This window comes from Narcine bancroftii, chromosome 6 (genome assembly GCF_036971445.1).
Source record: "Narcine bancroftii isolate sNarBan1 chromosome 6, sNarBan1.hap1, whole genome shotgun sequence".
In the NCBI taxonomy this organism is placed as follows: Eukaryota; Metazoa; Chordata; class Chondrichthyes; order Torpediniformes; family Narcinidae; genus Narcine; species Narcine bancroftii.
The window spans coordinates 197,176,506-197,191,933 of NC_091474.1; the positions used below are offsets into that span (position 1 = coordinate 197,176,506).

A 15,428-nucleotide genomic window follows, 5' to 3' on the forward strand; every position below is an offset into this window, starting at 1 on the left:
TGTGCAGAGACCTTTTGGTAGTACCTCTCCAGTGCTTGAAAGTGTTAACTTCGGTTAGTCCATGTGCCTGAAGCATGCAGGGATAACCTTTGCTATTTAGCTTTGTGCTAAATTTGAAGTTTTGATATTCAAATACTTTTGTTCAGTAAACCAAACATTTGCCTAGCTCGTTGGCAATTGTGAAGTCTTGTCAACATCTGCCCTTACTGAGGTACTCCTGAGCTACAGAAAATGTTTCATGTTTTCCAAGATCCTTATGAGTGGGAGCTAGTGTTATGTCAGAGGCAGTTTGGTTGAGTTTCATTGTTTTGTTAGTGTTTAGTGAAAAGTACATTCTCTTTTACTCTTAAGTGAATGAGTTGACAATGATAAAGAGCTTGGACTCTGAAAGTTCGTTTGCAAATATGTGCATACTGCAGAAGGACTAAACCAGAGTGATCATTCCTGAAATGGAGATGAGAGGTTGAGCAATTTCCCATTCATCCTCAAGATTACTATCTCTAAATTGTGAAGCTAATTGCAAGCAAAGTATACTATTGGAGCAGACAAATTTTAGCAAGGATACTGCCTACTAAAGGCCTGGCTGCTTTTGAATTGATAGTGAATATAGAACATGTATAAAGAACCATCTGCTATTAACAATTGAAATAGTTTATTTTCAACAGCTTCGCATCTTTGTAAACATTATCTGCCGAATGAATAGAGGTATAAAAACTCCAAATTTAAAACCATTGGAGAAATCGTTGAGAATGCTTAATATTTGCATTTCCATTTGTTTATTCTAGTGTAGTTATCAGATACATATATGTTCACTTATCTCAAGTCTTTCAATTAAAAAAAAACAAGCACCAACTAGCTATTATCATTTAACCCACCACAGATTCAAGGACAGAAAGAGTAGATACTGTAAGTCAAAGCTCTACCGTTGCGGCAATAAAATGGGCCAATGAAAATCACTTTGTTCAAGTAATATGATTCTGCCCCTACAGCTGTAATCATACTAATTTATATGCTGTGTTAGGTTACACATTTCAACCAAGGCATTTCAAGCAGACAATTAATACAAAATTGTAGCAATGATAGTTTGTAGCTGAGATAAGGGAATAAAGTTGCAAAAACAAAACTACGTACTTGCCATAAACTTTAAAATGAAAATAATGGATTGGACTGTCTGCATTAATACATAAAAATCATTTGAAAATGTGCTTTCTAGTAATCACTGCAACTGACTTGATTGTTTCAACCACTGTCTTTTCAGAAATCTTTATCCCCATCACAATATTAAAAAGTAATTTTAGCATGGCTCAAAAGGTACCACATTGCAATACCCCTATTCGTTACAAAATTGTCCCTTCTTTAAAAAGAGACCGAATAAAAGTCTTGTACGTGATTTTTGGAACTTGTGGATAACTGAATAGGCATTATAACCAATTAAGCACTTTAAATGTGGTCACTTTTGTAACGACAGGATAGCAGCAGTAATTTCACAATTTTATATAATTACTGTAAAAGTTTAGTACATCACTCAAATGCTGACAAATTTATTAAGTGATATAATCCAAATAGTGATCATGAGATCAGTGAGGAAACTCCTCCAAAAGAAAACAATTTAAACAGGCACAAGAGGAGAAAAAGTGTCCATTTTATTCCTCATCCACCAAGACAGTTAAAAAGCAGCCAGTGATCACTCTATGGCACTGGTTCACTCAGTTTTATTTTGAAATTCAGGCAGCCACTTTTAAGTTAATAAATAAAATTGCTGCAATATTTTCAGCTTTAATTATTATGTTACATCTTGTATTGATGCTATGGCCAAATCCAAAGATATGTTGTTATCTCAAAACATTGCAATAGGACTCTGCATCTACCAAACTAGAAGTAACCCAACTGTAGATCACCTTTAAAAATAGTATTTATTCAAATTTCAAAGTAAAATGAGAAAACAACAATTTTACCCAGAATTTTTCCAAGTATATAGGGTCAACTTTAATGCATCTAGAAATTTGTGTGTTAAATCTAAACCTTGAACTCATAATAGAAATATATCTATTATAACGATATAGTTTTCATTTCAGAATTATTTTAATTCCACATATTTCAAGTTTTGCTTTTCTTAAAAAAAATGTACACATCCTGACTTGAAGAAAATAATTCAGAAACTTAGAATCATATTCCCATTGCTGAATCATAGTTCTTTGGATTGTAATTCAGAATTTATTTGTGGAAATATGCACGTCTTTTACCCTGGTGTAGATTTAATTAGGCATAGTTCTGAAATCAGAACGAGCAGGACAATAAAGTCCTCTCTCAAATATTTAACAAAACTACAAACATAAATGAAACAAGATTTTTTTTGCAGCATCATTTCTTAAGAGTATCCTTCTTTGTTTCCAACAATTGCTTTCCTGAATAGCTGCAATTACTCAATATCATGCATCTTCCCTCCACTGTTCTTACTAACATAACGTCTTCATGAAGTGTAAGGAATTTCCTTGGCCATCAGAGAGTTAAAATCCAGTCAGTTATATATCTTTTGGTAGGTAGATTCGTCAATTTCTTAGGACTGGCTGTAGGTAGAATTTTGACTACCATTGGGGCCCTGTTCTCCCTCACTGTATGAGGTAAAGAATACAAATTAAAATAGTGAAACTAAAACATCACAATATTTCCCGTTTCCAACTTTCTTTGCATTTTAATCAGTTACCTGTAGTTACTGTCCAAGCATATTACATCTCATTCAGCCCACCTTCAATCATACACAAAAATATGAATGATTTCACCCACCCAAAACTGCCCTACAGAAAATGGTGCTGAACTACAATCCTGAAACACTAATTTCCTTGTGATGGAAGCATTCCCATGCTTTTGGGTATGGGATTCTGGGATTTAAACTCTGTGACAATGAAAAAAGGTATATTTTTGCAGGTAGCGTGCTAGAGTATTTCAATTTCCTCATCTTTCTGGATAGCAAATATTGCAGGATTGGAAGATAGCATCAGTGTTTCCATTGCTGCATCTTTCAAGTAGCATTGAAAGCATAATGCACTAGCCAAGGGAGTAAACGCTTAACCATGTAGGTGATAGGTTGCTAATCTAGGAATATACAATGTCCTGGTAGGAGTTGAAATTCTTGGAGCAATTCAGCAATGTGGTGTACTTCAGAGTTCGGACTAAGAATCTCAGAATTATTGCATCTCCAAAGGAAGTCATTTGACCCATCTCTTACTCCTGATCAATTTGTAACCACATCCAAATAATGGCTATTATATTGTACTCATTGTACCTGCATTATCACAGGTTGAGTAAAGCATAGGAAATGTTAAGGCAAGGTAGGTTGTATTCAAACCTTAACTAACACGTGTAGGGTCACAAATTGAATATTGCCTCCAATTCTGGCCTAGCACTGGTGTGGGGTCCAAAATTACTACTTCTCGTGAACCAAGAACTGAATGTGTGTAGGTCGAGCTGTATCAGTGGGAGGAAGAATTTTAATTTAGAGATACAACATGGTAACCAGCCCTTTCAGTCCAGGAGCCAATGCCATCCAAATACACTGATTAACCTAAAATCCCTGTACATTTTTGGAAGGTGAGAAGAAACCAGATCACTCAGAGGAAACCCATGTGGTCGTGGGGAGAACAGAGAAACACTTTACAGGCAGAACCATATTTAAACCTGGGCTGCTGGAGCTGCAAGAGTGTTTTGCTAACCACAACATTATATAACCCTGCCACCCATATTTGTCAATCTTTCGTCATCAAGTCAGAGAGTGCAGATGGGAGATAGCTAATGTAATGTGGACAGGGGCCTGTGGGGAATTGGTGAACTAAAGAAGGATGATGGACAGAGGCAGTTGACTGTCAGTGGCAGACAAAGGGAGAAGGCCAAAAATAGAGACAAAGGCTGCCAGTGATGGAATTGGATAAGAAAAGGTGATAACAGTGATACAATGAGAGTTGTTGAGGAAGAACTGTTAGGGAAGGACAGATAGTCTCAAAGAGAAGAGGGAGAAGACTGTGGAAGGAGGTGGAATCAGAGAGGGAAGGGACATGAATCATGCCATAAGGCCATGATAATTGAATTTTCCTGGTATGAAAATTGAATTTTCCAATTTCAGTTAAGGAATCCCTTCTCTCCTTCCAAGCCACTTCCATTCTTACCCCTCCATCTTCCATGCTATTTATGTCCCTCCAATTACTCCATACTCAGCACCTCCAATTATACTACACTCTCACTGAGATGTGGGAACAAAACATCCAGCTCTCCATCAGCAGTTGAAACTGGAAACCCACTTTCTGAAGTATCACAAGCATGAAAACAGCTTACTAGGTTCTATTTTACTGTTAATAGTCAAATTCATTTGAAAATGCCGTAATTTCTTCCAAGTACCATTCATTTTCCTTCAGAGTAAAATCCTCTTTTATACTGAAGTTAAACCTAGCTAATAAAATATATATTATTATACACTGGTGGACCAAATGGCCTTGTTTTGCTTCATTCAATGAAATACCTGTTTGGAGGTGGTTTTGGTTTTGGCATCTTGTTAAGAATTCCAGCCATTTCCTTTCGGTCATCAAAATTTTTCCACAGATCGTAGAGCTTCAGAATAACTCTGATTATTTCAAGAATCTGTCCACACAAATAATCCAGCATGTGTTATAATTAATTTAGAATTCGATTTAAAGTAAATTAAATAGAAAATAATCATCTGTAATACATGAGGAATTCTAAGTGTCTTGATATTGCATCCTTTAATAATGCTACAATATTCCCAGCTACCCATTAAGATAACAGGTTAATTCTCCATTGACACTCTCTACTTTCTTAAATGGTCCTTAACTCCCATCTTCTAGAACAATTCCTCAATCTATAATAGTGGGAACATCCATTTGTTCAACTCAATCAAAACTTCGATATTGATCATCATGTTCTTAGATCTCTGGTAGTATTTTGTTATTTTAATTTCTTTCGCTTGAACTGCACTGAGCCCTTGGCTCTCTAGTATCTGAGAGGTTCTGTATTTTTTTCCATAAAGACAGGCACAAAGTATTTGTTTACTTCCTCTGCCTTTTCCTACCCCCATTATCAAAACTTCCATCTGTCTGTATGACAAATATTTCCCCTCACTTGTCTTTCTCTTTTCATATCCTTCAGTAAGCACTTAAATCTCATTTGTCACTAGTTTCTTGTATTTTTTTATTCCTTTCATTCCCCTTATTTTATGCCTTTTACTTGTATTTAATAACATTTTTAATTTTTTATGTTATCAATGATTAGATCTTTTTTGTATATTGTGTTTTTAGTCCTTTAAAAAGATAGAAGTGAACTGATAATTTATCTTTTTGTTTTCAATCCTATTTCTTTCCAATTTCCTGGTACCCTCAAAAAAATGTCATCCTGCAGTTTCCTTCTTGTTGGCCCATTAGAGGACTATGACATTGGATCTGCTTCCTTCATTTTTAAATTTCGATTTCATCCACACAGAGATAGCCCTTACATTGGATCAGGTCGTTAAAATACCCTTGAAACATGAACAAAGCTGCAGAAAAATTCCATTCAATTATCTAATTGCCAATATCCTTCACAACCTCAACTCAAGTTCAATTTTATTATCATCTGATTGTACATAAACAACCAGATGAAACAGTGTCTTTCCAGACCATAGATATACACACACAATAATCACATATAAAGGTATGAGATATATATTATCTCTCTATTGTGTTCAAATGTGCTCAGCACCATTGCTGATTTCCCTGCAATGTTCCTCCTGATCTTCACAGGTAATAACATACTAACTACCTGGACCTAACCAATGTCACTAGGATTATTTCTCTCATTATTTTTCCTTTTCTTTGCCAATATAAAATTCTTCTTTTTGAATAATCTTTCACTGACCCAGCATCTCAACAACTCTATGACTGAGTGACTTACGGCAGAACCAATATTGCTATTGACAAACTTGCATATTACATCTTACTGTGAAAATCAAATGGGATAATCACCTATTAAAACAAATTATATCAATTACAATGACTATATATAGAATGGAAGGAGAAAAGAATACAAAACAGTGGTGTCATTAACACCAGATTTACATTCAAACCCATGAGATTATGCCTTTGAAACATTCCCATTCATCTTCTATAATGTACATTTAGCTTGATATTTTTCCAACTTTCTTACATGTCATCCTGTCTTCCATTATGCTTCTATGCAAATTTAGAATTAAATAACTGATGTACATATGCAACCTTACTACTTGTCAAACAGCTTGGAAAATGGCCCTTTGGCTCAACACATTCATGCCATCCGAGTTGCCCATCTAAGCTAGTCTTATGTGTTTGCCCATATTCTTCAAAAGGTAAAAGTAAAACACGAAAGGCTGCAGACAAAGTGGTTAAAATAAAAACATAATGCTGGAGAAACTCAGCTGGTCAAACAGTGTATATAGCAAAGATAAAAATGCATAGCCAACGTTTCATTAAGAGATTATCTTGATTAAGGGCACAAGCCCAAAATGTTGATTATATATCTTTATCTTTGCTACATAAAGTACACAGTTTGACCAGCTGAGTTTCCTAAAGCATTGTATTTTTACCACATTTCTCTAATGCGCTTTATCCATGTATCTATCCAAGTGTATTTTAAATATTGCAATTATACCTACTTATACTCCAGCTGGTAGGTCACGCCATAAACATATTATCCTCTGTGTGAAAAACTGACCCCACAACTTCCTCTTAAATCCTTCCTGTCTCTAGTTTTAAAATCACCAATCCTGAGGAAAAGGACGATTCACCTTATCTACTGTATTCCCATCATGACTTTGTAGAAATAACTCTCAAAAAAAAGTACCACTTTTCAATAATTGTTTTTGTTTCACATTTTAAAAATAATTCCTTCCAAAATTATCATTTTCAACTGGAAAAAAAATATAGACATTAATGCAAGTGATCAATTTGATCCATAGCCAGATGTCACCTTTTCCATATCCACTGAGAGTTCAGCAAACCACTGACGTGCATCTTTTTGCTGGACCACACATGTTACATGCAAGCAAGCTGTAATGAGAAATTAACACATTCAATTACTGTTTACTTATTCTTTATAAAATATTACTTTTGAACAGGTTACACTCTCCCTAACAATATAGAAATCAGAATAATATAGCACAGATACAGGCCCTGCAGCATCGAATATTAGAAGGACTGAATTTAGAAGCAGGGAGGCTATACTGCAACTGGACAAGCTACTGGAGAGGCTGATTCTGGAGTACTGCATGCAATTCTAGTCTCCCTACTTGGTGAATATACTGGCTTTGGAAGCAGTGCAGAGGATGTTCACCAGGTCAATTTCAGAGATGAAGGGGTTATTGAGTCTCATTCTGGATGGTACTCAATGGAATTTAGAAGAATGACAGGGGATCTTATAGAAATGTGTTAAATTATGAAAGGCATTGGTAAAATAGAGATAGGCGAGTTATTTTCATTGGTGGGGGAGACCAGAACACAGAGACATAGCTTAGTCTTTGAAAATAAATTTGAAGACTAAAAACCAATAGTGTTCAAACAAATACATTAACAGAACTACAAATCAATTTCAATCACAAAATCCTCATGTATTTACAAGTGGCATTAATTCATAGGCAAGTATTAAATTGTTAACTTGTGTTGGAAACAACTTCAAAATGCTTGAAAGAATCAAAACTTCAGATTTTATAATAATATTCAATAAACCTTATCTCAGTTCCAATAATTATACTATTACGCCTCCAGAGGACTCCAAAACCCAGCACCAAAAGAAATTCATCAAGACAAATGGTTACTTTTAAATTTCCTTAAACATAAAAATAGGATCAACTTTAACTTATTACTATCAACTTAACTTAACCCCCTTCTAAATCAAAGCGCACGTGTATGTAATATGTATATGTTCAGGCAAGTTCTTTGATTCACAGTTGCGAAATTGCAAAGGCAAAAGAACCATAATGGGGGTCACATACAGACCTCCAAACAGTGGCTCTGATGTGGGAATCAGTATAAATAAAGAATTAAAAATGGCATGTCAGAGTGGTAGTGATACAGTAGTTATGGGTGACTTCAACTTGCATGTGGACTGAAAAAATCAAGTAGGTGTGGGAAAGCTAGAGAAAGAGTTTTTGTTTTAGAAGCAGGGAGGTGCTGCAACTGCAACACTGTCTCCGAGATACATTCTTGGAGCAGCTTGTGACGAACCTACCAGGGGGAAGTCGATTCTGGACTTGATACTGTGCAACAATGTGGACTTAATAAGGGATCTTGAGGTAGGGGTGCCATTAGGTAATAGTGACCATAATATGATTACTTTTAACCTGCAAATGGAAAGGGAGAAGAGAAGGAAGTCAGAAACATTAGTGCTACAGCTAAATAAGGGTGACTATACAGCTATGAGGGAGAAGCTAGCCAAAATAAAGTGGAAGGACATTCTAGCTGGGAGGACAACTGGGCAAGAATGGCAGGTATTTCTAGACATTTTTCACAGGATTCAAAATAGATTCATCCCAAAGAGGAGGAAAGGCTCTTCGAAGAGCAAATGGCAGCCGTGGCTGACAAAGGAGATCAAGTGCAGTATCAGGTCTAAAAGAAATGTATAAGATGGCAAAGCAGAGTGGGAGGTTAGAGGATTGGGAGGCTTTTAAAATCCAACAGAGAGAAACTAAGAAAGTCATTCAGGAGGGAAAAATGAAGTACGAAGGCAAATTGGCAAGTAATATAAAATGGGATAACAAAAGCTTCTTCAGATATGTTAAAAGGAAGAAATTGGTTAGGGTCAAAATTGAGCCCTTGAAAATGGAGAAAGGTGAAATTATCAATGGGGACATGGAGATGGCTGAGGAATTTAACAATTACTTTGCATCTGTTTTCACCAAGGAGGATATAGGTTACGATCAGAATAGGGGTAGGGGTCAAGCAATATCTCTTTTTCTTCTTTGGCTTGGCTTCGCGGACGAAGATTAATGGAGGGGTAATGTCCACATCAGCTGCAGGCTCGTTTGTGGCTGACAAGTCCGATGCGGGACAGGAATACACGGTTGCAGCGGTTGCAAGGGAATATTGGTTGGTTGGGGTTGGGTTTTTCCTCCTTTGTCTTTTGTCAGTGAGGTGGGCTCTGCGGTCTTCTTCAAAGGAGGTTGCTGCCCGCCGAACTGTGAGGCGCCAAGATGACGGTTTGAGGCGATATCAGCCCACTGGCGGTGATCAATGTGGCAGGCACCAAGAGATTTCTTTAGGCAGTCCTTGTACCTCTTCTTTGGTGCACCTCTGTCTCGGTGGCCAGTGGAGAGCTCGCCATATAACACGATCTAGTGACTTGGTGAAATTACCGAAGGAAACAGAATTTGATGGATATTCAGATCCAGAAGCAGGTGGTTGTGAGCAAATTGTTAGAACTGAGGCCTGATAAATACCCTGGGCCTGATGGGGACTTAGAGAGGTTGCTCTGGAAATTGTGGAAGCACTAGTTGACATTTTCCAAAGTTCTTTAGATTCCGGGGAAGTGCCTGCAGACTGGAGAGTGGCTGATGTTGTACCACTTTTTAAGAAGGGAGGGAGAGAGAGAATACAGGAAATTATAGACCGGTCAGCCTGACGTCGGTGGTGGGGAAGATATTGGAATCCATCATTAAAGGAGAAATAGCAGAATCCTTAGGAAGGAATAATAGTATCGGTGCTAGTCAGCATGGGTTCCTTAAAGTAAAATCTTAATTGACTCATCTCCTGGAATTTTTCGAGGCCATAACAAAGAGGGTGGACTCAGGAGAGCCAGTGGATGTGGTGTATTTGGACTTTCAGAAAGCCTTCGATAAAGTCCCACCCAGGAGGCTAATTTGAAAAATCAAGGAGCATGGTATCCGGGGGAGGGTGCAGTCATGGATAGATAATTGGTTGAGAAATAGGAAACAAAGGGTTGGGATAAACGGGTCATTTTCTAGATGGCAGGATGTGATGAGTGGGGTCCCACAGGGGTCGGTGTTGGGCCCTCAGTTGTTTATCATTTATGTAAATAATTTGGATGAGGAGATAAATAACTACATATGCAAATTCGCAGATGACACTAAACTGGGTGGTAGTGTAAAGAGCGAGGAGGATGTCAGAAAATTGCAAGGGGACTTGGATAGTTTAGGGGAGTGGGCGGAAAGATGGCAGATGAAGTTTAATGTGAGTAAATGCAAGGTTGTCCATTTTGGAGGCAGAAACAAGAGAGCAGAATATTATTTAAATGGTGTTAAGCTAGGGAGTGGGGTAATGCAAAGGGATCTGAGCGTACTTGTTTACCATTCATTGAAAACTAGCATGCAGGTTCAGGAAGCGGTGAAGAAGGTGAATGGTATGTTGGCTTTCATAAAGAGAGGATTGGAGTATAGGAGTAGAGAAGCCCTCCTGCAGTTGTATAGGGCCCTGGTGAGATCTCACCTGGAGTATTGCGTCCAGTTCTGGTCCCCATATTTAAGAAAGGACATACATTATAGAGGGAGTGCAGCGCAGGTTTACAAGATTAGTTCCTGGGATGGCAGGATTGTCATATGCGGATAGGTTAGAAAGACTTGGACTATGTGCGATGAAGTTTAGAAGGATGAGGGGAGACATGATTGAGGTATTTAGGATTATCAAAGGGCTTGACAGGGTGAAATCAGAGCACAGGTTCCCAATGATGGGAGAGACTAGGACTAGAGGGCATAGTTTAAGAATACAGGGAAGGCCATTTAAGACAGAAATGAGGAGAATTTTGTTTTACCCAGAGAGTTGTGGGTCCGTGGAATACAATCCCACAGAGGGTAGTTGGGAGGTGGGGATTCGTTGGATAAGGCTCTTGTGGGCAGGGGAGTTAAGGGTTATGGGGATAAGGCTGGGATTGGTTATTGAAAGGGAAAGATCAGCCATGATCCGAAAAATGGCGGTGCTGGCTCGAAGGGCCAATTGGCCTACTCCAGCACCTATTGTCTATTGTACAATCTCATTTCTCCCTCCTCCAAATTCACTGGTATCAGACAATTCTTATACTGTGCACAGCAATTAACATTTAAAAGGTCAATGGTTACCACTTAGGAAGGTTCTAGTTGGTTTCAGAGAGATATTTGTTGCTCGTTGGACACACACAAACTGATTTCCCACTATTAGTACTTCAGTGTCTTGCCAAAGAAACTTGCCCCATCATGGGTTTTCCAAATGATAATCTCTTATTCAAGGTCACGACATAGTTCTTGTTTCCCTTGTTTCAGGAGAAACATTCTAGCCAGCCATTTCCTCTTGCAAGGTCTACAAGGGGTTTTTCAACAGGCTGAACTTAGAACTCACAACCAGTCTTCAAAATGAGGTTTTCCACAAGCTTCCAAAAGCCACTGCAGAAGTCATTTCTCTCTCTCTCTTTTAGAGAAATCCTGTTTGGTCTTTTTTCTTTCTCTCCCTGCTTGCAAAACCACATGATCCCTCTTAGAACAGCAACCTGCCACCAGCCAGGTTACCTGCACCAGAATAAATTTCTGCCTGGCCATCTGTTGCTTTCAAAACAATAGTCCATTTACTCCACAGCATCAGTCCAATTAACACCTACTTGTGAAGTCTCTAAGCATTCTTCAAAGTTTCTGTAAAGTCACTGTGGACATGAAGTCTCTCTTTCAGCAAGACTCTTGCATCTTAAATTAGATGTCTTTTGTGAAGTGTACTATCTGTTTGTAACCTACAGACTAAATCCCCACAATCTCTTTTAAAGACATATTAATATTTAATATAAAATATAATATACCTTGTAACAATATACTCACCCAAGGCTATCATGAATGGAGGATACATGAGGCAAAGGTCAGTCCTGTAGGTGTCATTTACTATCCTCCTGTGCAGATTAAGGAATGTAATTTTAAAGTTATATTTTTCTGAATTAAACCACAATTTTTAATATCTGATCTGTCTTGGATACTAAAAAGCATTACTAAAACACAAAATCTCATTGATAGAACCATATCTTGACCAAGCCTAAATAGCAGTTATTTCCAATATTTGTTTCTGAAGTGACAGCTACGAAAAAAAAATGCTATGTTTATTTATCTTTGGTTCAGAGGCTAGTGGTCTCACCTCCATAAATGGCTCACATTATCTAGGCTGACACTTCAGTGCAGTATTGAGGGAGTGGGAGTGCTGCATTGTTACAGATGCCATCTTTCAGACGAGGCTCCGTCTGTCTGTTCAGATCCCATGGTACTTTTCCGCAGAAGAGCCGGCAATTTTCCCAGTGTCCTGCCCAACAGCCAACACCACCAAATCAGATTAAATTGGTCACTCTCCCTGCCTCCATGTGCAAACTGGCTGCCACATTTCCGTACTTCAAAGGTAATTCAATGTCTCTGAAGCACTTTGGGATATTGAGGACGTGAAAGGCATTTTATAAATACAAGTATTTTTTCGGCCACTGAATTCTCACAAAGAGCAAGCAAATTGCTATTGTTGTTTATCAATTTTTAAAGCAAAACATGCCATGTACAATTTCCAAATGAAGTATCATTGCACTATCATAACTGAGCTGTTTTAATTTAGATCTCAAGAAGTCCAATCCTTATATTGATTGGGAAAAGACAAATAGAACTGTTAGAATTCAAAATAATTATACAGTTAATATATTTGTTTAACACCGAGAAATAATAATACAAGGTGCTACATATCTAAAACTTTTGTTTCCAAAGAAACCATTTGGTTGGTTTTTTTTTTGGGGGGGGGGGTGGGTTTAACTGAGAATAGAGAGGTTTGCATATCAAATCCATCAGTCAGAAATATCATTAAAAAAATATTAATTTACAAACACCAAAGCACACAGAAAGGCTGCTTATTACAAGACAATCTTACCATGCTAATGGGAGCAAAACATCTTCCTGTCCCATATCTTGCACATACTGTAGCAGTGGTCGATATGGATGGTACACTATCAGACAGCAATCCTTCCAAAAAAAATGCACATGGTATTAATTAGTGGATACAAAAAAATAGTTACAAACAAACCTAAATTAGATAGAATGAGTAAAACATTCTGCTTTAAGGATCATAATCTGAATCCAGCCATAATGAATTGCTATGTTTGTTGTCAAAAGGATATAGTCGAGTAACCCTTATCGAAAGATCTGAAAACTGAAAAGATCCAAAAACAAAAAAATGTTTTAGCTGTTACGAGCCCAGAGGACCCCAAAACCCAGCAGCAATAGATATTCACCAAGACAAATGGTTACTTAAACAAAAGTTGCTTTTAATTATCTTTAAACATGAAAATAGAATCAAATTTTAACTTATCACTATTAACTTACTTAACCTAACTTAACCCCCTTCTAGTTCTAAGCGTACATATATGTAATGTGTGTGTAAGTTCAGAAAAGTTCTTTGGCTCACAATCCAATCTCACTTCTCATTCCTCCAAGTTCACTGGTTGCAGGCAATTCTTATACAGGTACACGATCCTTTATCCGGACATCTAAAATCCAGAAAGCTCCAAAGAGAGATGGCAGTGCGAGTCGGGTGGGAGAAAGGGACTGGCAGCATGAGTCGGGCGATGGGGGGGGGGGGGGGGGGGAGAGCCTGGCAGAGCGAGTCGGGCAGGTGAGGGGGAGAGACCAGCAGCACAATTTGGGCGGGCTTAATCTGACTTTCCAAAATTCGGAACACATTGACCCCCAAGGGTTCCTGATAATGGATTGCATACCTGTACTGTGCACAGAATTTAACATTTATAAAGTTCACCAGGCTTTGGTGCTTGAAAGGTAAATGGTTATCGCTCAAGAAGGTTCTTGTCGATTTTCAAAGACGGATTTGTTGTTCCAGGACATCCACAACTGATATACTTCCATCAGCCACTTCAGTGGCTTGCTGACAAAACTTGCCCCTTCATGTTCTCCAGATGATAACCTCTTTCTTTCAGGTCATCACAGAGTTACTTTTTGTTTCTCTTATTCCAAGTGAAATAGCCAGTCCTCTCCTCTTGCATGAAACACAAAGACTTTGACCAGGCCGTCTTCCAAATGGGGCTTTCCACAAGCTTGCCATCTTGTCCTGTTCCAGTAACAGCTGCTGTTACTGGCTGTAACACTGTGAAAGTGGTGTGTGTGTGTGTGTGTGTGTGTGTGTGTGTCTGTCTGTCTGAGAGAAAAAAAACTTGTTTGACTCTCTCTGCTTGCAAAACCACATGACCCTCTTAGAACAGCAAGCCCTCTTCCAGACAGAAAGCAGCTCCGACAAAATTTTTCACCTGTTGCCTTTTGTAAACAACAATCCATTAGTGAGGTCTCTTGGGCACTCTCCAAAGCTCTTGCAAAAGCTGTGGAGCTGATATGTCTAGCATTAGCAGAGCTCCAGTATTTCAAATAAGATCTGTTTTAAAGTGTTTGTATATGCCCTACTCTAACAGACCTTTCCCAATTTATCTCCCAAAACCATATCTATATACTCTGTCACATAGCATCAACATGATGTCACGAGTAGAAAAATATTCAACACCTGATTTCCCCTTGTGAGGCTCTGATGCTTTGTTGGCATCAGTTTGATTAGAATAACAATAAAAAAAACCAAAATAGTTGCTTTTGGCCAGGAAGATGCCAAATGATGCTGGATCCAAGTCTTCAGCATCGGCCAGAGTTGCCGACGCCGCTCTCAACCTCGGGTGCGATGCCATTCACATCAAAGAAGTCAGCTCAGACTCCTGGGCAGGAGTGAGGACCTTTGGCTCCCGGACAGGACCGGGGACCAGCAACAGTGGCAGGGAGGAGGTCTTCTTTTGTATGCAGAGATCAACTTTTTTTTTCTGGTAAGTACTAAATTTTATTTCAGGTGAATTTTCCACTTTTGGCATCAATGCTCAAAAAACCTGCCACTGTTTGTTGTTGCTGTCTAAATCGCTGATACAGGTATCCTTGCTGAGGCTACCGTGCTGCTTAGTTCCATTGTTCCAAAATCCAAAAACAAAAAATGTCTGGTCCCAAGCATTTTGGATAAGGGGTACTTGACCTGTACTAAATTATATCCAGAAGATTAGTATTTAGTGTTGAGTCACAGGAGAAGACTACTTGACTTGGAAGTGATTGGCATTGAAATTGGGTGGCCAAAATAGGAAAGTGATCTGTTTCCAACAGCTATCAAATTTTTAATGCAAATAAAAACAAGGCAAAAGTGCTTACCATTAACTCTAACAAATAGAATTCACATTCCAATATCTGTGAATAAAAACATTAATTAAAAGTTATTGAGTCACATAGAATCAGGCCCTTCAGTCCAACTTCTCTATGCCTATCAGCTTGTCTACATGAGCTTGTCCCATTTACCTGCCTTTGGCTCATATCCCTCTAAACCTTTCCTATCCAAGTATGAAACCAAATATCTTTTAAATTTCACATCATAAAACCGTCTCTACATCTTCTG

General features: G+C 38.2%; 1 protein-coding gene across 2 annotated transcripts in view; it reads right to left on the bottom strand.

Annotated features, from left to right (window-relative positions):
• Positions 1-635: 635 nt before the first annotated feature.
• The window catches only part of ccnc (cyclin C), a 37,566-nt gene continuing 22,773 nt past the window's right edge, over positions 636-15,428 (bottom strand). For both annotated transcript variants that reach the window (XM_069887146.1, XM_069887145.1), the window contains 6 exons: positions 15,188-15,223; positions 12,876-12,967; positions 11,804-11,871; positions 6,985-7,064; positions 4,511-4,629; positions 636-2,612 (listed from right to left, as the gene is read on the bottom strand). In XM_069887146.1, the coding sequence (XP_069743247.1) occupies positions 2,558-2,612; positions 4,511-4,629; positions 6,985-7,064; positions 11,804-11,871; positions 12,876-12,967; positions 15,188-15,223 (450 nt within the window). In that variant the 3' untranslated portion in view covers positions 636-2,557. The remainder of the gene's footprint in view (positions 2,613-4,510; positions 4,630-6,984; positions 7,065-11,803; positions 11,872-12,875; positions 12,968-15,187; positions 15,224-15,428) is intronic.